General features: G+C 48.5%; 1 protein-coding gene and 1 pseudogene across 1 annotated transcript; both read right to left on the bottom strand.

Moving 5' to 3' along the window:
* Positions 1 to 4,182: 4,182 nt before the first annotated feature.
* LOC138603287 (adenylate cyclase type 8-like) lies at positions 4,183 to 12,537 on the bottom strand (annotated as a pseudogene).
* A 3,255-nt stretch (positions 12,538 to 15,792) lies between these two features.
* dnajc27 (DnaJ (Hsp40) homolog, subfamily C, member 27) lies at positions 15,793 to 25,248 on the bottom strand. The gene is made up of 7 exons (XM_069675010.1): positions 24,848 to 25,248; positions 23,905 to 23,987; positions 23,603 to 23,672; positions 22,521 to 22,685; positions 22,320 to 22,442; positions 22,088 to 22,248; positions 15,793 to 17,740 (listed from the first exon to the last, which is right to left on the bottom strand). The coding sequence occupies exons 1-7, from the start codon at positions 24,932 to 24,934 to the stop codon at positions 17,608 to 17,610; spliced, it is 822 nt and encodes a 273-aa protein (XP_069531111.1). The 5' UTR covers positions 24,935 to 25,248; the 3' UTR covers positions 15,793 to 17,607.
* Between the last annotated feature and the right edge of the window lie 247 nt (positions 25,249 to 25,495).

Below are 25,495 nucleotides of genomic sequence, written 5' to 3'. Positions count from 1 at the left end.
GTCGTCGGTCCTCTGTGTCCTCCGCACGGTGTCTGTCCTAAATGAAACGGACTGACGCCGCTCGGGAGGTGGACTCTCCGCTGAGAGGTGTGTCCTTCAGGGACCTGAATTGTCAAACTGCTCCTCCTCCTCCCAAAACACCTCACCTAGGCCGAATCTGATGGTGCGTACAGGTGCTCCCAAATCACACAGAAGTTTCCCTTAGTCACTTATTATGGATGTTAAAATCATGATCGATTCATTTTCTCCATATTTGTGAATGAAGTCTGGCACAGCAGGATTTTTCCTCCCGCCCACAGAAAAGAGGTTATTGGTTTTACACTTGTGAAAGACTCTGAAGGACCGACCTGCAGTACCCGGGGTGACCTTGGACTCCTAGATAAGGCATGATAACGCCTCTCTTTAGGTTCAATTATTCACAGACATGAATGTCAAAGGTCACCTGACAGACTCCCAGATGATCTGATACTCAGGCTATGATGAAAACAAACATCAGAAAATAATCAAGGAAATTACATGATGTATTACAAATGTGGTTAATCAATAAAACTATTATCACTAAAACGTACTGAACAATAAATAAAAAATCATAATATAATAAAAAAAGTTATTGTTAATGAAAATAATTCATTTGTAGGCCTAATATGACGTTTTATCACAAGTTGAAAATGAAATTCAAAATATATTAAATTAAATTATTAAATGTTAAGAGTATCAGAAAAAATGTGTGCTATTAAAAAATAACCGATAATAATTCACAGTGATATCAAAAATGATGTTAAATCAGACAAAGCACAAAGTGATAAACTGATGACGGCTGTAATATAATAATAGTGATGATAATAGTGATGATAATAGTGATGTTCAGTAGAATAGTGATGATAATAGTGATGTACAGTATAATAGTGATGATAATAGTGATGTTCAGTATAATAGTGATGATAATAGTGATGTTCAGTAGAATAGTGATGATAATAGTGATGTTCAGTATAATAGTGATGATAATAGTGATGTTCAGTAGAATAGTGATGATAATAGTGATGTTCAGTATAATAGTGATGATAATAGTGATGTACAGTTTAATAGTGATGATTATAGTGATGATAATAGTGATGATAATAGTGATGTTCAGCATAATAGTGATGATAATAGTGATGTTCAGTATAATAGTGATGATAATAGTGATGTTCAGTATAATAATGATGATAATAGTGATGTACAGTTTAATAGTGATGATAATATTGATGATAATATTGATGATAATAGTGATGTTCAGCATAATAGTGATGATAATAGTGATGTACAGTTTAATAGTGATGATAATAGTGATGATAAATATTGATGATAATAGTGATGTTCAGTATAATAGTGATGATAATAGTGATGTTCAGTATAATAGTGATGATAATAGTGATGTACAGTTTAATAGTGATGATAATAGTGATGATAAATATTGATGATAATAGTGATGTTCAGTATAATAGTGATGATAATAGTGATGTTCAGTATAATAGTGATGATAATAGTGATGTACAGTTTAATAGTGATGTACAGTTTAATAGTGATGATAATAGTGATGTTCAGTATAATAGTGATGATAATAGTGATGTACAGTTTAATAGTGATGTACAGTTTAATAGTGATGATAATAGTGATGTACAGTTTAATAGTGATGATAATAGTGATGTTCAGTATAATAGTGATGATAATAGTGATGTACAGTTTAATAGTGATGATAATAATGAGGGCTGTAATTAAGTCAGCGTTGAAGAATGCTGTCTGCTGCTGAGTTTCACGGTTAATATCTCACGTTAGTGTCGGTCACTCAGTCTTTCATGTGATTTCCGCTCCAGCACAGAATCCATTCGACTCAGACTCACAGGCAGACTGAGCCGGAATGTTCCGCCTGTGCCCTCACTGATACCAAACTCTGGTTTATGGTCCCAGTCTGCAGATCAACAGTTCAACAGGTCGACAGGTCACGTGACACGAGGTGGTTTAAACTAAAAACTTAACGACTGACTGACTGAACCTCTGATGTGACTCCTCTGAGTTAAATGTTAGCTGAACGTTAGCTGAATGTTAGCTGAACTTTAGGTGAACGTTACCTGAACGTTACCTGAACGCACAACGACGATGCTAGTCATGGTTAAACAAACAATCATTATTAACAGTTAATCTTCGTAGCACTGTGAAATCTGGTTTATAGCTAGCTGACTTCTGCTACATATATGTTAGCTAACTAAGCTAACGTTTCTTGGCTAGCTTGATAACTGAGTAACCAAGTCAAATAAAAGAATCTTTGAATCCGTTTAATCCAACATTCTTTTGTTTAGGAATGTGTAAGAAGCTAACAACACTGAACATTTGTAAATCATTTAGCAGCTAGCTGACTTCTGCTAGGAAATGATACGTGACTAAGCTAACGTAGCTCACCTAGCTAGTTAACCTTGAACATCAATAATGTCTGAGAGCATGTATCTATACGTGAAGTCGTCTCATATGAATAAAAAACACCATAAAAAGACTAACACATTTAATTTACAATAATAATAAACTCAGTAAGGCAATATGATTACATCAGCATCACAAACACAGAATGATTTAATATGACGATAGATTAATGATTTATACAACAAAAACATTTATAGCAACATTCAAACTAATTAAATGTGATTTAAAATAAATCGATTATATTCCAATAAAAAATGTAAATAAATAAAAATAGAATACAGAAATATTGAGATGATATAAAATGAGTGTAAATGATAAAAGCATTAAATATGAAAACAGAGAGACTAAAAACAGCTGCAGAAATAAGAAGAATATAAACATTAAACACGTCACTGTTTGGCTGGAAGCTTGTCGCTAACTTAGCTAACCTTCCTTCACTAGCTACATTATCAAACATAAATAATCTATTGTTACATTATTTAATAAACTTTAGTCGTCTCATGATACTGAAGTTGTGTTTCTGAAGGTCACATGATTATTAGAACTGGAGCTACATTGATAGCTAGCTGACTTCTCCCAGTGGCTAAGTAAGCTAATATTTTTTTGGCTAGCTTATGGCTAACTTTAGCATTTCTGAACAAAGTGAAATCATCAGAACAATTTCTGTTCAGTGTTTGAGCTTTAAATCCTTTATCACACACTGGATAACGCTTTATTTTGAAAGGAAAGAAAATACATCTGTGTCCTGTCTTAACTCTTCTTTATATGATATAATTTTCACAATAAAACAGATTTAATATGCGAGTAAAAGTAATGTGGCAGTCTCATGATGGACTAAGATAAGAGACGATGGACTCAGATAAGAAACATAAAAAGGTTCAGATTATTCACGGGCCATTTACTGTTCATGAGTCTGTTTCCTTTATAAACGGCAGCACGGGATAAACAGGTCTTAGATTCTGTTCCTTCTGGTTTGCAGAGTCAAACTAAAGTGTGAGAGCAGAGTACCTAAAGTGTGAGAGCACGCAGCAGAGTCAAACTAAAGTGTGAGAGCAGAGTACCTAAAGTGTGAGAGCACGCAGCAGAGTCACAGCTGAGCCTGAGCAGTTATCAGCCTCAGTGTTCATTAACTACAGTCACAGAGCTGCAGCTCAAAGCTCCCTGTAAACTGTGTCACTCACTACGTCGAGCTTCATTAAGTCTCTGTTTGTTCACATACTTCAACTTTAATAAAACTTCTTAAAGATATTTAAAAGGATAAAAGTTTCTTGGTCGGGATGCGTTCAAGTGCTGCTGGGAAAACACACAACCTCTGTGACTTTCATATCTGTGTGTTCACCAGCTGACAGTAAAGTCATCACTTTCATTAACTTTACTCTCTGTACATTTTAAACAGCAGCGGAGGTTGAATGAAAATGATGAATTATTTTTAAATATATCATAAAAGAGACAAAGACACTTTAATGATCTAACAGGACCGAGTCGACCGTGTCCAACATGAAGGTTTCAAGTCTGTACCTTGTTCTGCCTTCAAACATCCATGATGCGTTTGTGGTCCAAGAACAGTCCTGTGTTTACGTCAGACACAAACACCATGAAACAGCTCCCCCTGCTGCTCGCTGCAGGTAACACCATGTTAAACAGGCTTAGATCTCCTTTATTCTTCATGTGGACGATCCAGTCAGAAGGTTTGTTGGCCTCCAACGTTCACGACTAAAGTTTGCACAGAGAGAAGATCCAGAGAGAGCCGATCTGCCCGTTCGTCCTTCTCTGATTGGCTACCTGACGCTCCTCCTCCTCGTCCCTACGACGCCTCCACCAGGTGAAAGCCTCCGTTCTCCTCCATCAGCTTCTCCCTCTTCCTGGCCTGAACCAGGCTATACACCACCGCTCCCAGTGTGTTCCTGTTCATGCTGAAGCCCCGCCCACCGCCACGCTCCAGGAAGCTGGATCGCTCCTCGCGACTGCTCACGAAGAACGTACGAACCTGGATGAAATGATGTCACCATGACGCCTGCTGCTGTCACGTCGTCTCATCACGTTTCAGTGACGTCGTTTCATGTTTAAAGAGTTCTTTTGGTTTTTTACACTTTTAAAGAAAGTAAACGTGAAATATTCTTCATCGAAAAACTCAAACTATTGACGACTGTTCACAAACGTTGTTGACTGCGGTCAGAACCTCGTTGTTAAATATTGACTCACCTTCCCGTGGCGTTCGCTGATGCCTTTGACGTGGATGTTCCCTCTGAGCTGCCGTAGGAAGCCGCGCTCCACCAGGATGCAGCTGGTGGACTCTGGGACCTGCCGGGGGGGGGGGGAGTTATAAACATCACATACACACAGCCACACCCCCACAGACAGGTGAGCTCACCTGGATCCTCCCGCTGACGCCCGTGCTCTCCATCCTGCTCGCCATGTTCACCGTCAGACCCCAGATGTCGTACTGAGGTTTGGTGGCTCCGATCACACCTGCGATCACCGGCCCGTGAGCGATACCTGGAGGCGGTGTCACAGGTCAGAGGTCACATGGTGCATGATGTCACAGGTCAGAGGTAAATAGGGGTAAATATTTTATCATCTTTTATGTTTTATTTTGAAGGAGCCGCCTCACTTCCTGGGTTTGGCCTGAACAGGAAGTGGTTGTACGTACCGACTCGTAGCTGGAAGTTGTTTCCTGTGTGGGTGTTGAAGTGTTTGAGTGTTTCCTGCATGGCCAGGGCGAACAGAACCAGCTCGCTGAGGTGATGCCAGCCGTCCTCGTAGTCCTGAACAACTCGCAGGTAGAGAGAGAGGAGTGAAGGATCATGGGAAGGAAAACACCGGGGACAGGAAAAAGAAGATTTTTAAAGTCCTTCATCCTCACCTGTCAGGTAGACTGTATAAGAGCTGGACATAAGTCAGGTGTCTGTAACCTGCAGTCTCTCTAATGACCAGCAGGAGGTGTGACTCTATAGGAGTCTATGAGAAAATGAGCCGACTTCTGTCTTCATTTATTCATTCACATGAAAGAAACAATTTCAGCTTTTCACATTAAAAGTCCTCCTAATGATGGCAGGTGCTCCGCCTGCTGTGTTTTCATGAAAGGCTTTTAATTTGAAACATCTACAGGAAGTGGCTCACCTGTCCGTCAGGTGAGAGACCTGAAGCTGCCATGTAAGAACTGCCGATGGTTTTAATCTTCTCCACCTCTTGGAAGAAACACTCATCCAGCAGCTGCACACACACACACACACACACACACACACGCACACACGCACACACATCCAGACACACACGCGCACACGCACACGCACACGCACACACACACACGCACACACACACCCAGACACACACGCGCGCACACACACACACACGCACACACACACACACACGCACACACACACACACACCCAGACACACACGCGCACACACACGCACACACAGAAGCATTTTGTTAGTAGAACTACAAAATAAAGGCATCGGCTGTTATCTGGCAAACATACATCATAAATTGAAAACGTGTGTATCTGTGTGTGTGTGTGTGTGTGTGTGTGTGTGTGACCTCATCGAAGTCGCTGATGATGTGGTTGAGGAGGCGGAGACACTCGATGCGCTGATGAACGAGTTCTTTCTGCTCGAAGAAGTCGGAGAACCCGGGCAGGGAGGCGAAGAGGACGCCCACTCGGTCGTACGACTGAGAGTACAGCTCCTGAAAACACACGCACAGTAAACACCTGGATACACACACACACACACACACACCTGGGCACAGGTAGCAGGTACCTCATCGTTGCGGTCTCTCTCCAGGAAGTGCTGAGCGACGTGAGCCGGCAGGATGTTGAGCAGCAGACACTCGTTGTGCTCCCTCAGCTCCTTCATGTCCTCCACCTCCTTCCTCGCCTGCAGGCGCCACAGGAAGTCCAGACGCGCCGTCGCCTCCAGCTACCAACGAAGAAGAATGTGAATGATGACAATATGAAAATTTAGTCAACATCCTGTGGAACCTGGTCTGACCTGGTCTGACCTGGTCTGAGTCTCAGGTAAACCCACCTGTCTGCTGTTGTAGAGGACGACCGCCACAAACATCACCATGAGAACCACACAGACTCCGTTCCTGCACAGGTGGTGAGACCTGAGAGACAGCAAACATACAGCGTTCCTTTAGCTTTTTGTAGCTAGCTGTTAGCCACCCAGGAATAAACAGCTAGTTTAACATTGAATATGCTAGCTGCTTGCACAAGCGCTAACTTCCAATCCAAAGAGAGAGGAGCATGGAACAATAATATATTTATCTGTGAGGGTGAACCGAGGTTAAACGTGCAGAGGCGCGTGTTTGTTTGTCTGTTTGTTTGTTTGTCTGTTTGTTTGTTTGTTTGTTGCTAATGATCCCAAATGTTGCAGTGACGAAGTGTAACTGTGATGGTATGTTAGCTAGTAGTTTGCTAACTGTCTGCAGCTAGCATTTCACAAGCTAATAAATAAAAAGGAAATATATAGAAAAGGATGCTAAATATGCTAGCTGTCAGTAGCATTATGCATTATATTATTAATACATATGCTAGCTGCACAAAGGCAACATTGGGTAGGAATGATGAGGTAGCACAGTGTTGGATATGCTAACTGTTTGTATCTTGGCACCTTAAGCTAGCATATTATTAACTGAATTGTGGGGGAGACAGGTTGGACATGCTAGTTGTTAGTAGCATCCTGGTTTCAGTTAGCATAACGCTGGCACGTTAGCACTAGCTTGTCTGTATGAGGCAGGTGCGTATTCAGGAGGTCACCTGTGTGTCTCGATGAGGTAGGTGTAGAGGGCGGCGGCCAGCAGGAGGACGGCCAGCTTCAACACACAACTCAACCTGAGGAACACGGCACAGGTAACCATGGCAACCACACCGCTCAGCACCATGTACTGTACAAAGACAGGAAGTTATCGTCACATGATTCATGTTTCAGTGTAAAGAAGGAGACATGATGATGTCACAGAGTCGGCGTTTTGTTCCTGTCATGGCTCACCTCTGGATACGTGCAGATGGTGATGTCAGGCCAGGTGGAGGTGGGCGGAGCCAACAGGGAGTCACTGCTGTTGATATAAGTTTCTGATGAATCACACCAGAACTGGGGGGAGGGAAGGAAACAAGGAAGGAAACAAGTTAGGAGGGAGAGGAGGGAGAGGAGGGAGAGGAAAACTTTGTGTTTACGTTGCTTCAGACTCACGATGTCAGAGGACGCAACTCCAAAGTTGATGGTGATGGCGGTGAGCGTGAGCAGCGTGCGGGCGTACTTGGTTTCATGAACCCAGCAGCAGAGAGACTGCAGGGGGGCGGGGCAATGCTTAAACTCCTCCCCCAGAGTCAGCAGCAGGAGCAGGAAGTAGATACTCCCACAGACCAGGAACTGAGCAACCATCAACAACAACCTGAGCAACATGACGGACAACAGCAATTATTACTCAGTAATACAGAGAGGGAGACAGGTGGACAGGTAGACAGACAGGTCAACACACAGGTAGAGGGACAGGAAGACAAACAATGAGACGTACTGGTGGACAGACAGGTAGAGCAACAAGTAGACAAACAGGTAGACAGACAGGTAAATGGGCAGTAAGGTGGACATGTCGACAGACAGGTAGACAGACAGGTGTACCGGGGGGCGGGGATCAGTGCCTGCACGGCCATCAGCAGCAGCAGCAGGATGAAGGAACAAACCATGTTGGACTTGAAGAGTTCGTCTCTCATCTGGGAGTACTGAGGGAACGAGAGGACGATGAAAGGTCACCTGAGGGCTCACTGCACCTGACAAACAGCCCCGCCCCTACAGGAAGTGGAGTCCTCACCTTCCCCTCCATTTGGGAGTCCTTGAACACCTGAGTGAAGGTGGTGATGTGCTCCTTCCTCATGCGCTCGCTGCTCCGCACCTCGATGGCCTGACAGATCCTCTTGTTGACCTCCCGTGACCCTGTGCGCTGTGCTGCGATCTGATTGGGCAGCTGGGTCAGAGAGCCGTTTGTGAAGGTGGCGAGGATCTACGGAGCACCACAAGGGACAAGAAGAGTCAAAATGTCAGTCGATACACAGACGAGCTCAGATTGTGTTGAATGTTCCCTTCGCCCTCACAAAGTTCATCCCCAGGATGTCTCCGAACGGCAGCTCGGCGCTCCACGACGTCATCTCGACGTAACTCGGACGTCTCGCTCTCGGCGGCTCTGCCTCTTCGCGCACCGCCGGGCGGATCAGGTACGTATCGATGTTGTGTTTCCGTAGAAACTCGTTGCGCTCCTGGCCGTTCCCCGCCTCCGTCTCGTAGATCCCGCCCAGACAGTCAAGAGTGGCTCGAGAGATGTGAATCCTCCTGAGACGAGAGGACAGAAGAGATTCAAACTTTCAGTCATTCAAAGTTTTTTCTGCAACATCAGAGATCTGCAGAAAGTCCAACAGCGAGGACTTGGAGGTGGAGTCAGGATGTTTTCATCCGTGACATCATGTCAGCATCATAACTCTGACATCATGAAGTACATGTGTCTGACCCCGGCACTCCTGCAGCCTCCAGACTGTTGGCGATTTCCACGTCCCAGCTCCAGATGTCAAACTGCCACTTCTGCAGCCCCAGAACTCCGCACAGGACCGAGCCGGAGTGGACCCCGATCCTCATGTCCACCTCCTGCTGCATCTCCCGCCGCACGTACCTGCAGCAGTCACACACACTCAGTCTCTGTGAAGCTCTGTGTGTGTGTGTGTGTGTGTGTGTGTGTGTGTGTTTACCGTATGGTGTTGATCATACTGAGGCCCATCTCCACACAGCAGCGGGCGTGGCCCCTCTGAGGCTCCGGGACCCCAGAGACACAGTAATAACAGTCCCCCAGGATCTTAATACGCAGACACTGGTGCTCCTACACACACACACACACACACACACACACACACACACACACACACTGTCATTATAACACACGCGCGATGAACTGTCAATCAGAGAGCGATGTGTTAATATATATGACCTCAGCCAGACGATCGAAGCGTCCAAAGAGCTCGTTCAGAGTTTTAACGAGCTCCTGAGCCGACAGAATCATGGACAGAGACGTGAAGCCGATGATGTCAGCAAACAGGATGCTGAAACACAGACAGGTTAAAGGTTAAAGGTTAAATAAAGGTGGAATAATAAATGATAAACACATCTTTACAACAGCAGCTGTACCGCTTCTGTCCACAGGAGGCGCTAAGTCAACACCTGTCAGCCTACCTGACGTCTTTGTAGTGGTGGATGTAGATCTTGTGGAACTGCTGAGGCAGCAGGTAGTCGTCCATGGAGGCCATGTCAGCCGTCATCTCCAGAACCAGGAAGCGAGGCAGGATGGACATGACCAGGCGCTCCTGACGACACAGACACAGTGACATCATCAGCACACCTGGACTCGCTGGTTTTTTTCAGTGTTTTCGTTTGTCCGTGTACCTGTCTGTGGTTCTCTCTCTCCAGTCTCACTCGTCCCTCGATGCAGCGTCGGGTCTCTAAGAAGGACTGTCTCATGGTCCGGTCTGACAGGTAGTGGATGAACAGACCTGCTGTGTTCATGGCCAGGTACAACAAGGCCTTGGACAACACCTGCACAGGTGAAAACATCACATAGAGTAAACGTGATATAAAGGTGTGCTGGAAGGTTTTCAGAAAGGAAGAAGATAGAGTCCGACCTTACTGAAGAAGGTTTGGTCGCCGTAGTGACAGCAGACGTCCAGCAGCAGGTGCAAGGTGGAGGTGGTTGCCCCGGCGACGATGGACCAGAGGAGGGGGAGGGGCAGCAAGGTGTAGGTGGAGAAGAGAGAGAAGAAGACGTACCAGGAGTGATCGCTGTCCGCCCAGCTGAACACGCCCACCAACACCTGCACGGTCTGAGACAACCAGCTGACCACAGACAGGTACCTGAGAGACAGACAGGTACATACACAACTGAGACAGACAGACAGGTACCTGAGAGACAGACAGGTACATACACACGCCTGAGACAGACAGACAGGTACCTGAGAGACAGACAGGTACATACACACGCCTGAGACAGACAGACAGGTACACACACACGCCTGAGACAGACAGACAGGTACACACACACCTGAGACAGACAGACAGGTACACACACGCCTGAGAAAGACAGACAGGTACCTGAGAGACAGACAGACAGGTACCTGAGAGACAGACAGGTACCTGAGAGACAGACAGGTACATACACGCCTGAGAAAGACAGATAGGTACCTGAGAGACAGACAGGTACATACACGCCTGAGACAGACAGACAGGTACCTGAGAGACAGACAGGTACATACACACCTGAGACAGATAGACAGGTACCTGAGAGACAGACAGGTACATACACGCCTGAGACAGACAGACAGGTACCTGAGAGACAGACAGGTACACATACACACCTGAGACAGACAGACAGGTACCTGAGAGAGACAGACAGGTACATACACACCTGAGACAGACAGACAGGTACCTGAGAGACAGACAGGTACATACACACCTGAGACAGACAGACAGGTACCTGAGAGACAGACAGGTACATACACACCTGAGACAGACAGACAGGTACCTGAGAGACAGACAGGTACACATACACACCTGAGACAGACAGACAGGTACCTGAGAGAGACAGACAGGTACACATACACACCTGAGACAGACAGACAGGTACCTGAGAGACAGACAGGTACATACACACGCCTGAGACAGACAGACAGGTACCTGAGAGACAGACAGGTACCTGAGAGAGACAGACAGGTACACATACACACCTGAGACAGACAGACAGGTACCTGAGAGACAGACAGGTACATACACACGCCTGAGACAGACAGACAGGTACCTGAGAGAGATGCCTGCTGCAGGACATTTATTTCTATTCTCAGCTTTTATTTTGAAAGCTAGATTCAGGCGCTCTTACTTTGAAAATGTTCACATACCTCAGCCACTGCGGTGATGACATCACCACCTTCCTGGACAGTGCCAGCACGCAGATCCCCGCCCACAGGATGACGGACAGGCCGGCCAGCCATTCACAGGCCACGCCCCACCAGCCGGGCGGCCACGTCAGCATGAGGATGAGCAGTCGGGTCAGGATGTCGATGACGTTGGTGACGACCAGCGAGGTTCTTCTCTGACCCGACGAGAACTGCTGGTACACCTTCTCCAGGTCAGGAGACCTGAGCAGTTTAAACACGGCGATGATGAAAACCTTCCCCTTCAAAGATAAACGTGTGTGTGTCTGTGTTTGTGCATCTTTACTTGAATGTGTGTTGCAGTGCGGGAATTAAGACGCCGCGCACCGTCGAGCCCCGGGACACGAAGAAGTCGGTGTCTGTGAGCGCGTCTTGTGTTAAGTGAATCGGCACGGAGATCTTCGGCGTGGTCGGGTGGACACGAGCCGCCGACGAGCGCCGCTTCTGCCAGAACGCCCCGCGAGACGCCTTATTACGAATCTGCCTGCAAGACAACGCAGAGGGCAAAGGTTCAACAACAACAACAACAACAATCGGAGCTGTCAACATTTAACTAAACAGGCTCGAGTTTAAGTTCAACTAAACTAAACTTAAGGTCGTTCATGAGTTTAACATGACCTCCATCGTTAGGATTAAAGCAAACTACGTACGTTTTGAACCTGTGGTGTACCTGTAGATGACGTCACTGTGTGTACCTGTTGATGTCGGCGATGTAGGCGTCGGTGACGGTGATGCGGTGCCTCCCCCTCTCGAGGCCCCCGGCGAGCCTCAGCGAGTACAGGTTGTGCTGGTCGATGATGTTCCTGACGGCGTTCTGCCACAGCAGCTGCTTCTTCCTCAGGCCGGGGGCGGGGCTTATGGCGGTGCTGATGCTGATGTCATTTTTCTGCCGTGCCGCCTCGCAGTCGCCGTTCTCCTTCACACTACAGTCGTTGTCGGCCATGTTTACGAGGGCGGTGCGGACCGCCTCCTCTGCGACCTGATTGGAGGACGGGGAGTGAAAACGTGGAGGTGATGGAGGTTTAATAGATGAACATGAAACAAAGTGACTCTGAGAGACGACGGAGGACTCTTTGATGTGACCTTCGGAAGGTCGAGGTCGTTCAGGAGCAGACATGCTGCATTAAATCATGTGAGCCACTGAAGGGCTTTTATTGTGAAATGTCGCAGTGATGGAAGACAGAAGTCTGAAAGTTAAGCACTCAGTCGACTCACGTTTTTCTGAGCTTTGACCTAACACACAGTCTGACCTTTGACCTAACATACAGTAGCATCTGGACCCTCTGTCGCGTGACGCTGTGTTTACAGCCTCCTCAGTTTGCACTCACAGGTTTGAGGACGTGTTTACATGATCCCTTCGGTCCCTCTGACGATAATGATGCGGTGAGTTCACAGTGATCTGGTCGTGCTTCGTGATCAGCTGATCAGATTGTCTCTTTGCCAAAATGCCTAAAGGCCTCTGAGGCTGAACACCTGGCGCTGGCCCCGATCAGAGGCAGGTTTCAGGGTTAATCCAATCAGGTTACAGCACAGCGGCCAAACGCTTCCTCTGTGACACCTGACAGGTAGAGCAGGAAGCTCGTCTTGAAAACGTCCAGAGCATGAATTCACAAAGATCGCAGTGATGAGCTGCTTCATCTTCACACCCGACATGTAACAGTTAAACTGTGTGTGTGTGTGTGTGTGTGTGTGTGTGTGTGTGTGTGTGTGTGTGTGTGTGTGTGTGTGTGCGCCTCATGTTCTCTAGTAACACAGGTGCTCACAGGTGTGTGCGTGTTTGGAACTTACCTGCTGCAGGATTCAAGTGTTCGTGCAGGTAAAGACGTGTTTGACTCCAGGCTCATCCCTCTCTCACTCCCTCTTCTCCTCCGTCCGTGTTCCTGTCGTTATTCCTCTTCACGTGTTCTGTCCATCTCGTCTTCCCTCCTAACATCGTCTTGTCCTTTATTTCTTCCTTGTTTCCTGTCGTCGCTCCTCTTCTTCATCCTTTCATGTTCACTAATCCAAACAGTGAAGCTTCCTCTGTTGAACACAGATCTTCCTTCACGTCCAACATCCACGTTTCAGTTTCAGCTCGTTTTGAATTTAAAAATGTTTTAAGTTTATAAAATTATGTTTTACTTTCATCTTTAACCATTTACAGAAGTTGTTTTTCTCTATTCCTTTCAGAAATCTGCAAAAACACAAAAATAAACACAATAACAAAGAATAAATCCGTCTGTTCTCTTGGCGGGTCGCTGACCTCCAGGCATCAGAGAGAATCAATGAGTCCAACGGCAGCGCGAGGTCACAGCAGCCGGTGTCACGTCATCAGAGCAGAAGTCCAGAATATCTTCAAAATAAGAGCAAAAGGTGGAGAACAGACGACAAACAGGACACGTACGACGGAGAGGTAGATGGAGGTGTGAGTTAATCCCAACAGGAATCCCTGAAACGGAGACAAACGGCCGCTCATTAATAGGACGGATTAAGTGTGTGTGTGTTCAGGTCCATGATGGGATTGGCACAGGGCCAACCAGGTCACATAGTGTTAACGAGGAGCTGTGTGCGTGAGCGCTCTGTGACTACACAGACAAACTCTCTCTTAAAGTCAAACACTGTTTTCTACAGGCCGACCTGAACACCACCTGTAACAGGTATCACAGGCCGATGTCCAACACCACCTGTAACAGGTATCACAGGCCGACCTGAACACCACCTGTAACAGGTATCACAGGCCGACCTGAACACCACCTGTAACAGGTATCACAGGCCGACGTCCAACACCACCTGTAACAGGTATCACAGGCCGACGTCCAACACCACCTGTAACAGGTATCACAGGCCGACGTCCAACACCACCTGTAACAGGTATCACAGGCCGACCTGAACACCACCTGTAACAGGTATCACAGGCCGACGTCCAACACCACCTGTAACAGGTATCACAGGCCGACCTGAACACCACCTGTAACAGGTATCACAGGCCGACGTCCAACACCACCTGTAACAGGTATCACAGGCCGACGTCCAACACCACCTGTAACACGTATCACAGGCCGACCTGAACACCACCTGTAACAGGTATCACAGGCCGATGTCCAACACCACCTGTAACAGGTATCACAGGCCGACGTCCAACACCACCTGTAACAGGTATCACAGGCCGACCTGAACACCACCTGTAACAGGTATCACAGGCCGACCTGAACACCACCTGTAACAGGTATCACAGGCCGACGTCCAACACCACCTGTAACAGGTATCACAGGCCGACGTCCAACACCACCTGTAACACGTATCACAGGCCGACCTGAACACCACCTGTAACAGGTATCACAGGCCGACGTCCAACACCACCTGTAACAGGTATCACAGGCCGACCTGAACACCACCTGTAACAGGTATCACAGGCCGACGTCCAACACCACCTGTAACAGGTATCACAGGCCGACCTGAACACCACCTGTAACAGGTATCACAGGCCGACGTCCAACACCACCTGTAACAGGTATCACAGGCCGACGTCCAACACCACCTGTAACAGGTATCACAGGCCGACGTCCAACACCACCTGTAACAGGTATCACAGGCCGACCTGAACACCACCTGTAACAGGTATCACAGGCCGAACTGAACACCACCTGTAACAGGTATCACAGGCCGACCTGAACACCACCTGTAACGGGTATCACAGGCCGACGTCCAACACCACCTGTAACAGGTATCACAGGCCGACCTGAACACCACCTGTAACAGGTATCACAGGCCGACCTGAACACCACCTGTAACAGGTATCACAGGCCGACGTCCAACACCACCTGTAACAGGTATCACAGGCCGACCTGAACACCACCTGTAACAGGTATCACAGGCCGACGTCCAACACCACCTGTAACAGGTATCACAGGCCGACCTGAACACCACCTGTAACAGGTATCACAGGCCGACGTCCAACACCACCTGTAACAGGTATCACAGGCCGACCTGAACACCACCTGTAACAGGTATCACAGAATCACTGGAAGCACGTGATTCAACCAGACTCAAACTTTACAAACTCAACTTTACGAAAGAGTCGGAACTCAAAACTAAAACGTCCGACCTTTACAAACACATCAACATTTTACAAAAAGGTTTTACAAACCGATTCTCACGTGGAAAAAAAATATCCTCACTTTAAAAAAAATCAAACTTTACAAAAACACAGAAAAATTGTCAAAAAATGTCTTATTTTATAAAAGGTCCTGACGCAGCAGCGTCCTCACATCGAACGTCCTCACTGTTCAAAACGTCCCGAATGTGAGGTCTGAACTCAGCGTCCCCACTTGGCAGATAAATAAGAGCACACACAAACACACACACACACACACACAGTCTGGAGTCACTCTAGTGATTTTTGTCTTTTTATTATTCCAAAAACAATCAAGTTGAACGTGCACGTACAGGAACCACATTGCCACACACACACACACACACACACACACACACACACACACACACACACACACACACACACACTCCAGAGGTAAAAGGAAAATGAACTTTAAAATGGTTGGTCTTAAAGTGTGAAGCTGTGGTCATGTGACACGCTCTCCGTCTCTTCACGAGCGTAGGTGATGTGAGCGTAGGAGTCTGAGGTGACAGGAAACGCATCATCAGGTGATGACATGTGTGAGGTCACAGTCATGAGGTACGGCGTTTAAACTGTGACAAACGCACACACACACACACACACACACACACACACGTTTCGAAGCGCCTGACCTTTAAACTTTTCATGCTGAATAAATAAATGAGATCAGTGAGATGCAAACACAACAACATTTAACAGATCTGAAATGTGATTGGCCGACGCTGTCAATCAGAAACACTGAGTGTGTGTGTGTGTGTGTGTGGGTGTGTGTGTGTTCGGTGATATTAACCTTCATGTATTTTAATTTGAAAAGTTTTTTGTAACTTTTTCACATTCCTGATTATTTTTTATAATTAAGTTTAAATTCATTTTAAAACAAAGTTTATAAATAAAGTTTTATTTTCAACATAAACAAACTTCAGTGTTTCTCACGTTATCGATCTGTTTGATCATTTCACTGAGCTGTGAACATGAAAGGATGAAACCACGGGGCAGATGGGACATGTGGTCTTTAAGTGGACAGACACAAACACTAACAATGTTTAATACACATTAATGATTTAAATAAACACAGGGACCTTAAATGTAGTGATCGATATTTGTAAATAAAACAGAATAAATAAAAACAGGCGCATGACGTCATAGTGACGAGTGGAAGCTCCGCCTACGCTCCTGACGTCCCGTGTTCACCTGGAGGTCCCCGCTGCTCTGACCTGTATGAAACACTTGACTGTGCTGTCAGTCCGTCTCTGTGCGACTTTAACATCGTCGTGTAAACGACACTGCTGCTTCTGAGTGAAGAACAGTCAGACTGCAGTCACACATTTTAACGGTTGTTCATCTAAATCATTTAAAGTTGATTATTATTATTAACTGATCACACGTGACGCACCTTTAAATACAAGTCGGGTCCTTCTGAGTTTGGAACACTTGAAGGATGAATCCAGCTCGTTGACACAAGAGCACCAATCAGAAGTCAGAGGGTGATGAGGTCGTTGGGGTCGTTTGGCCACATGTAAATATTAAAGTTTAATATGATTTATAATTTAGCAGCTAACAATCTGAATCTGAGAACAATCTGTGCGACTTTTAAAACAATTACTTTTAACATCCATCGTTTTTACTTTCGACCTAAATGTTCTGATTCGAACATTTCCCCTCAAAGGTCTCTGATGTTCATCGTCTCCCACTTTGATCCCAGAATCAGATTATTAATATATAATCAATTATTAATCAAATCATGAAATTTGTTTCATGAGATTAAATTAAAAAATATCTGAATTCTAACTTATTTTGTCCTCAAATCACAACTTTAATTAAAAATGATGACTTTAGTCTCCTCTTCCACACACACGCACACACACACACACACACACACACACACACACACACACACACACAGGGATGCATTAATGTGTAAAATGTAGTAAATAAGTTACAAACTGACGTTGGGTTGGCAGACAGCTCTGAGCGAGCGACATGGCACACGAGACGAGACGGGCTGAATGAATGCGATGGATAAATACTGAGTGTGTTCAGTCCGTGTCTGCCGAGCTCCGGCTCTACAGACGCTTATTTAATGTTCTTCAGCAGGGACGTGCGAGCGTTCACCACCGCTTTAAAGGCATCCTCACTGCCCGGGGCCACGCATTTGTCCGGGTGCAGCAGGACCGCCAACTTCCTGTACGCCTTGTTCACCTCCTCCCTGGAAACAAGCAGGCAGGAACCAACATGAGCCACAGGGACAGTCAGGAGGACAGAGGGACGGACAGAGGGACGGACAGTCAGGAGGACAGAGGGACGGACAGTCAGGAGGACAGAGGGACGGACAGAGGGACGGACAGAGGGACGGACAGTCAGGAGGACAGAGGGACGGACACTCAGGAGGACAGAGGGACGGACAGAAGGACGGACAGTCAGGAGGACAGAGGAACGGACAGTCAGGAGGACAGAGGAACGGACAGAAGGACGGACAGTCAGGAGGACAGAGGGACGGACACTCAGGAGGACAGAGGGACGGACAGAAGGACGGACAGTCAGGAGGACAGAGGAACGGACAGTCAGGAGGACAGAGGAACGGACAGAAGGACGGACAGTCAGGAGGACAGAGGGACGGACAGAGGGACGGACAGAAGGACGGACAGTCAGGAGGACAGAGGGACGGACAGTCAGGAGGACAGAGGGACGGACAGTCAGGAGGACAGAGGGACGGACAGAGGGACGGACAGAGGGACGGACAGTCAGGAGGACAGAGGGACGGACAGAGGGACGGACAGTCAGGAGGACAGAGGGACGGACAGAAGGACGGACAGTCAGGAGGACAGAGGGACGGACAGTCAGGAGGACAGAGGGACGGACAGAGGGACGGACAGTCAGGAGGACAGAGGGACGGACAGAAGGACGGACAGTCAGGAGGACAGAGGGACGGACAGAAGGACGGACAGAAGGACGGACAGTCAGGAGGACAGAGGAACGGACAGAGGGACGGACAGTCAGGAGGACAGAGGGACGGACAGAGGGACGGACAGAAGGACGGACAGTCAGGAGGACAGAGGGACGGACAGTCAGGAGGACAGAGGGACGGACAGAGGGACGGACAGAGGGACGGACAGTCAGGAGGACAGAGGGACGGACAGAGGGACGGACAGTCAGGAGGACAGAGGGACGGACAGAAGGACGGACAGTCAGGAGGACAGAGGGACGGACAGTCAGGAGGACAGAGGGACGGACAGAGGGACGGACAGTCAGGAGGACAGAGGGACGGACAGAAGGACGGACAGTCAGGAGGACAGAGGGACGGACAGTCAGGAGGACAGAGGGACGGACAGAGGGACGGACAGTCAGGAGGACAGAGGGACGGACAGAGGGACGGACAGAAGGACGGACAGTCAGGAGGACAGAGGGACGGACAGAGGGACGGACAGTCAGGAGGACAGAGGGACGGACAGTCAGGAGGACAGAGGGACGGACAGAGGGACGGACAGAAGGACGGACAGTCAGGAGGACAGAGGGACGGACAGAGGGACGGACAGTCAGGAGGACAGAGGGACGGACACTCAGGAGGACAGAGGGACGGACAGAAGGACGGACAGTCAGGAGGACAGAGGGACGGACAGAAGGACGGACAGTCAGGAGGACAGAGGGACGGACAGAGGGACGGACAGAAGGACGGACAGTCAGGAGGACAGAGGAACGGACAGTCAGGAGGACAGAGGGACGGACAGAAGGACGGACAGTCAGGAGGACAGAGGAACGGACAGTCAGGAGGACAGAGGGACGGACAGAGGGACGGACAGAGGGACGGACAGTCAGGAGGACAGAGGGACGGACAGTCGGGAGGACAGAGGGACGGACAGAGGGACGGACAGTCAGGAGGACAGAGGGACGGACAGAGGGACGGACAGTCAGGAGGACAGAGGGACGGACAGAGGGACGGACAGTCAGGAGGACAGAGGGACGGACACTCAGGAGGACAGAGGGACGGACAGTCAGGAGAACAGAGGGACGGACAGAAGGACGGACAGTCAGGAGGACAGAGGGACGGACAGAGGGACGGACAGTCAGGAGGACAGAGGGACGGACAGTCAGGAGGACAGAGGGACGGACAGTCAGGAGGACAGAGGGACGGACAGAGGGACGGACAGTCAGGAGGACAGAGGGACGGACAGTCAGGAGGACAGAAGGACGGACAGTCAGGAGGACAGAGGGACGGACAGAAGGACGGACAGTCAGGAGGACAGAGGGACGGACAGTCAGGAGGACAGAGGGACGGACAGAGGGACGGACAGTCAGGAGGACAGAGGGACGGACAGAAGGACGGACAGTCAGGAGGACAGAAGGACGGACAGTCAGGAGGACAGAGGGACGGACAGAAGGACGGACAGTCAGGAGGACAGAGGGACGGACAGTCAGGAGGACAGAGGGACGGACAGAGGGACGGACAGAAGGACGGACAGTCAGGAGGACAGAGGGACGGACAGAAGGACGGACAGTCAGGAGGACAGAGGGACGGACAGTCAGGAGGACAGAGGGACGGACACTCAGGAGGACAGAGGGACGGACAGAAGGACGGACAGTCAGGAGGACAGAGGGACGGACAGTCAGGAGGACAGAGGGACGGACAGAGGGACGGACAGAGGGACGGACAGTCAGGAGGACAGAGGGACGGACAGTCAGGAGGACAGAGGGACGGACAGAAGGACGGACAGTCAGGAGGACAGAGGGACGGACAGTCAGGAGGACAGAGGGACGGACAGAAGGACGGACAGTCAGGAGGACAGAAGGACGGACAGTCAGGAGGACAGAGGGACGGACAGAAGGACGGACAGTCAGGAGGACAGAAGGACGGACAGTCAGGAGGACAGAGGGACGGACAGTCAGGAGGACAGAGGGACGGACAGAAGGACGGACAGTCAGGAGGACAGAGGGACGGACAGTCAGGAGGACAGAGGGACGGACAGAGGGACGGACAGAAGGACGGACAGTCAGGAGGACAGAGGGACGGACAGAGGGACGGACAGTCAGGAGGACAGAGGGACGGACACTCAGGAGGACAGAGGGACGGACAGAAGGACGGACAGTCAGGAGGACAGAAGGACGGACAGTCAGGAGGACAGAGGGACGGACAGAAGGACGGACAGTCAGGAGGACAGAAGGACGGACAGTCAGGAGGACAGAGGGACGGACAGTCAGGAGGACAGAGGGACGGACAGAAGGACGGACAGTCAGGAGGACAGAGGGACGGACAGAGGGACGGACAGTCAGGAGGACAGAGGGACGGACAGAGGGACGGACAGAGGGACGGACAGTCAGGAGGACAGAGGGACGGACAGTCGGGAGGACAGAGGGACGGACAGAGGGACGGACAGTCAGGAGGACAGAGGGACGGACAGAGGGAGGGACGGACAGAGGGACGGACAGTCAGGAGGACAGAGGGACGGACAGAGGGACGGACAGTCAGGAGGACAGAGGGACGGACAGAGGGACGGACAGTCAGGAGGACAGAGGGACGGACACTCAGGAGGACAGAGGGACGGACAGTCAGGAGAACAGAGGGACGGACAGAAGGACGGACAGTCAGGAGGACAGAGGGACGGACAGAGGGACGGACAGAAGGACGGACAGTCAGGAGGACAGAGGGACGGACAGAAGGACGGACAGTCAGGAGGACAGAGGGACGGACAGTCAGGAGGACAGAGGGACGGACAGTCAGGAGGACAGAGGGACGGACAGAGGGACGGACAGTCAGGAGGACAGAGGGACGGACAGAAGGACGGACAGTCAGGAGGACAGAGGGACGGACAGTCAGGAGGACAGAGGGACGGACACTCAGGAGGACAGAGGAACGGACAGAGGGACGGACAGAGGGACGGACAGAGGGACGGACAGTCAGGAGGACAGAGGGACGGACAGTCAGGAGGACAGAGGGACGGACAGAAGGACGGACAGTCAGGAGGACAGAGGGACGGACAGTCAGGAGGACAGAGGGACGGACAGAAGGACGGACAGTCAGGAGGACAGAAGGACGGACAGTCAGGAGGACAGAGGGACGGACAGAAGGACGGACAGTCAGGAGGACAGAAGGACGGACAGTCAGGAGGACAGAGGGACGGACAGTCAGGAGGACAGAGGGACGGACAGAAGGACGGACAGTCAGGAGGACAGAGGGACGGACAGAAGGACGGACAGTCAGGAGGACAGAGGGACGGACAGTCAGGAGGACAGAGGGACGGACAGTCAGGAGGACAGAGGGACGGACAGAGGGACGGACAGTCAGGAGGACAGAGGGACGGACAGAAGGACGGACAGTCAGGAGGACAGAGGGACGGACAGTCAGGAGGACAGAGGGACGGACACTCAGGAGGACAGAGGGACGGACAGAGGGACGGACAGAGGGACGGACAGTCAGGAGGACAGAGGGACGGACAGAGGGACGGACAGAGGGACGGACAGTCAGGAGGACAGAGGGACGGACAGTCGGGAGGACAGAGGGACGGACAGAGGGACGGACAGAGGGACGGACAGAGGGACGGACCTCTGGCCTTTTACTCACCGCGTGGCACCAGGTTTGACCCCCAGCATATCCCAGGAGTCTTTGCTGTTTCTGATGCGTCTGATGGTGTCCGCCTGCTCTTTGGTGAAGCCAACGCTGACCTCTGCGACCGGACGCTTCCCGCCGTTCTCACACATGTCGGTGATGGAGGAGAAGAACGCCTGAGAGACGACAAACACACGATGCTCACACTGACACCGGGTCTCTGTCAAACCTGATTTAGTTTGAGTACCTGAAACATCTCGTTGATGCCCTCTCCGCTCTGCGCCGACGTCTCAAAGTAATGGAACCCTCTGGACTCCGCCCACAGACGCCCCTCCCCCTCGTCCACCACCCGCCGCTTCGTCAGGTCCACCTGCACAGACGGACATTTAAACTCCACCTCTCAGACTGTAAACACACCACACCTACGTCACTGTGACTGTTGTCGAACCTTGTTGGCGCAGACGATGAACACGATGCTGTCCATGTTGGCCTGAGAGCCCATTTCCTGTTTCATCTCCCCGAGCCAGCTGTCGAGAGCGTCGAAACTCTCCCTGAGGCCGACGTCGTAAACCAGCAGCACGCCCTGACTGTCCTTATAGAACTCATTACGCACCTGAGACGCAGAAGGAGAAGAAGAAGAAGAAGAAGAAGAAGACGCAGAAGGAGAAGAAGAAGGAGACGGAGGAGAAGGAGAAGAAGGAGAAGAAGACGCAGAAGGAGAAGAAGAAGAAGAAGACGGAGGAGAAGGAGAAGGAGAAGAAGAAGAAGAAGAAGAAGACGCAGAAGGAGAAGAAGAAGGAGAAGGAGAAGAAGGAGAAGAAGACGCAGAAGGAGAAGAAGAAGGAGACGGAGGAGAAGGAGAAGGAGAAGAAGGAGAAGAAGACGCAGAAGGAGAAGAAGAAGAAGAAGACGGAGGAGAAGGAGAAGGAGAAGAAGAAGAAGAAGAAGAAGACGCAGAAGGAGAAGAAGAAGGAGACGGAGGAGAAGGAGAAGAAGGAGAAGAAGACGCAGAAGGAGAAGAAGAAGAAGAAGACGGAGGAGAAGGAGAAGGAGAAGAAGAAGAAGAAGAAGAAGACGCAGAAGGAGAAGAAGAAGGAGAAGGAGAAGAAGGAGAAGAAGACGCAGAAGGAGAAGAAGAAGGAGACGGAGGAGAAGGAGAAGGAGAAGAAGGAGAAGAAGACGCAGAAGGAGAAGAAGAAGAAGAAGACGGAGGAGAAGGAGAAGGAGAAGAAGAAGAAGAAGAAGAAGACGCAGAAGGAGAAGAAGAAGGAGAAGGAGAAGAAGGAGAAGAAGACGCAGAAGGAGAAGAAGGAGAAGAAGACGCAGAAGGAGAAGAAGAAGAAGAAGACGGAGGAGAAGGAGAAGAAGAAGAAGAAGGAGACGGAGGAGAAGAAGAAGAAGGAGAAAAGCATAACATAATAATTAAATTGCCTACACAAACAACCCGTGCCGTCATCAGCTACACACAGATTTATTGTTTGTAAGTATATTTTCATAAATGTTGGATGACGTGAACTTCTTGTGACTCACTTCATAGAAGAAAGGATGACCGGCCATGTCAAAGATGTTCACTTTGATTTCTCTGTCGCGCACCTGCACTCTGACACACACAACAGGGACTATTACAGGATCACATCGTGCTATTATTAAATATTAATTCAATACTACAGGGACAATCACATGTAATACATGGAGCATTCTGATGCCACGTGTCTTTAATTAATGCTGATCCTTTCTTATTTAAACTCTTAAATACATTCATTAAAGGACAGCTCTATATTTCACTTTGAATGCTTGTGACAATAAACGTGTGTAACCGTGTATGAGCTTACTTGGTGACGCCATAATCGATGCCAATGGTGGCCAAATACTTTGGGACAAACCTCTTCTCACAGTAGCGTTTGATAATGCAGCTCTGGAAAAGAAAACTGATTTAAAACGAGCGGCAGCATCTTTCACACCAGACTCCATTCAAAAATCTGACAATTTAAGTTCAAGTTCTGATTGAAGGCTGCAGGAATGGCAATAAAAAGGACAACAATTACAACAGTGACTACTGATGTTAACAGATTCAGATGTATGCCGAATTTTAGAAATGATTGTACTGATTTTAGGGCACCTTGTTCACAAGGCATTACCTCATCGTGCAAAAGTATAATACATGATTATTATGGACTGAATAGATTCTTTAGATTAATCGGCAAACACACATGTAAGTACGTTGACTTTACATGATTGGTATTTTATTGTTTTTAAATGTTTCACTCGTAAAATAACAAGTTTATTATAATTTCAAGGTCTCATTATAAAAGACAAACTGCAGTCATTGAAAAATCCTCATACTTTCCCTTGAATAACGCCTGCAGATTAAACTTATACTCATAAAAATATATTCAATAAACTCATGTTATATGTGTGCCGAGTTCTCTATAAAAAAGCAGTGTTTTGAAATATATCTACAGTAATGTTGCTCTGTATACGAGTAATAAACAATAAGCAAGGAAGCGTTAAAGTTATTGATTTTTATATCGAGTCTGGTCTTGAAATTAACATTAGAAATCAAGCTGACTCGCATTATGAATCTAATAAAACACCACAAGACACGATTATCATGAAGGCTTCCGGCTGTTTTTATAACACTTTAAATCAACACATCGTTCACTCGCTTTTCAGAGGACGATTCTAATAAGATATGTCGCAGCTTGAAGCATCAAAACTAAAATCCGCCTGAATTCAATATGGGGTTTGGTCTAAAATAAACTGCTGGTATCTTACCTTTCCGACCTCCGCATTCCCGAGGCTAATTACCTTCACGCGCAGTGATTTCTTGTTATCTCTTCGCTTCGGCGCGTTTGTTTCCATTTGGATCTCCTTTAAAATGATGTTTTTACGGAGAAACTGAGCGGGCTGCTAACGAGGAGGAATTCAGTGTTGACAGATGCTGCTGCTGCTGCTGCTGTTGTTGTTGACAGCGCGGCTAACAGGGCTAACTATCCGTTAGCAAAATGGCTCGTAATAAGCACGGCTCTTAAGCTGAATTATTATCGGGTTAATCAATCACGTCGCATTGTTTTGCTTTAGCATTAGTGCTAATATTTTGATTCGGCTGTGATTGCAACACACAGCAGAAACACCGCGAGCCGGCTAGCCTCATAGCCTAAAATGCTAACCAGCTGTTGAAGACCAGCGTCAAGTTAGCCGCAATGATGCTAAAGTATGACATCCGCCAAGTTTTTCAAATTAAAAGGGTTTTTAGGAAATACTTGAGTGGAAATTAGGATTTCTACGCACATCATAAAACACAAAGCTGTTAAAATACTTTCAGTTAATCATTAATTAAATACAACCGGACAAACATCAGAAATACGTCTCTGAATGAAGTTTTTCAGTACTGTAACAAGGGAGCCTTAATTTGTCTTAAAC

The sequence above is a fragment of the Semicossyphus pulcher genome, unplaced genomic scaffold (assembly GCF_022749685.1).
Source record: "Semicossyphus pulcher isolate SPU_LCO1_2020_fin unplaced genomic scaffold, fSemPul1.0.p SCAF_24, whole genome shotgun sequence".
Lineage (NCBI taxonomy): Eukaryota > Metazoa > Chordata > Actinopteri > Labriformes > Labridae > Semicossyphus > Semicossyphus pulcher.
Note: the sequence above shows the minus strand (reverse complement) of the source record. Positions and strands in the feature narration are given on the sequence as shown.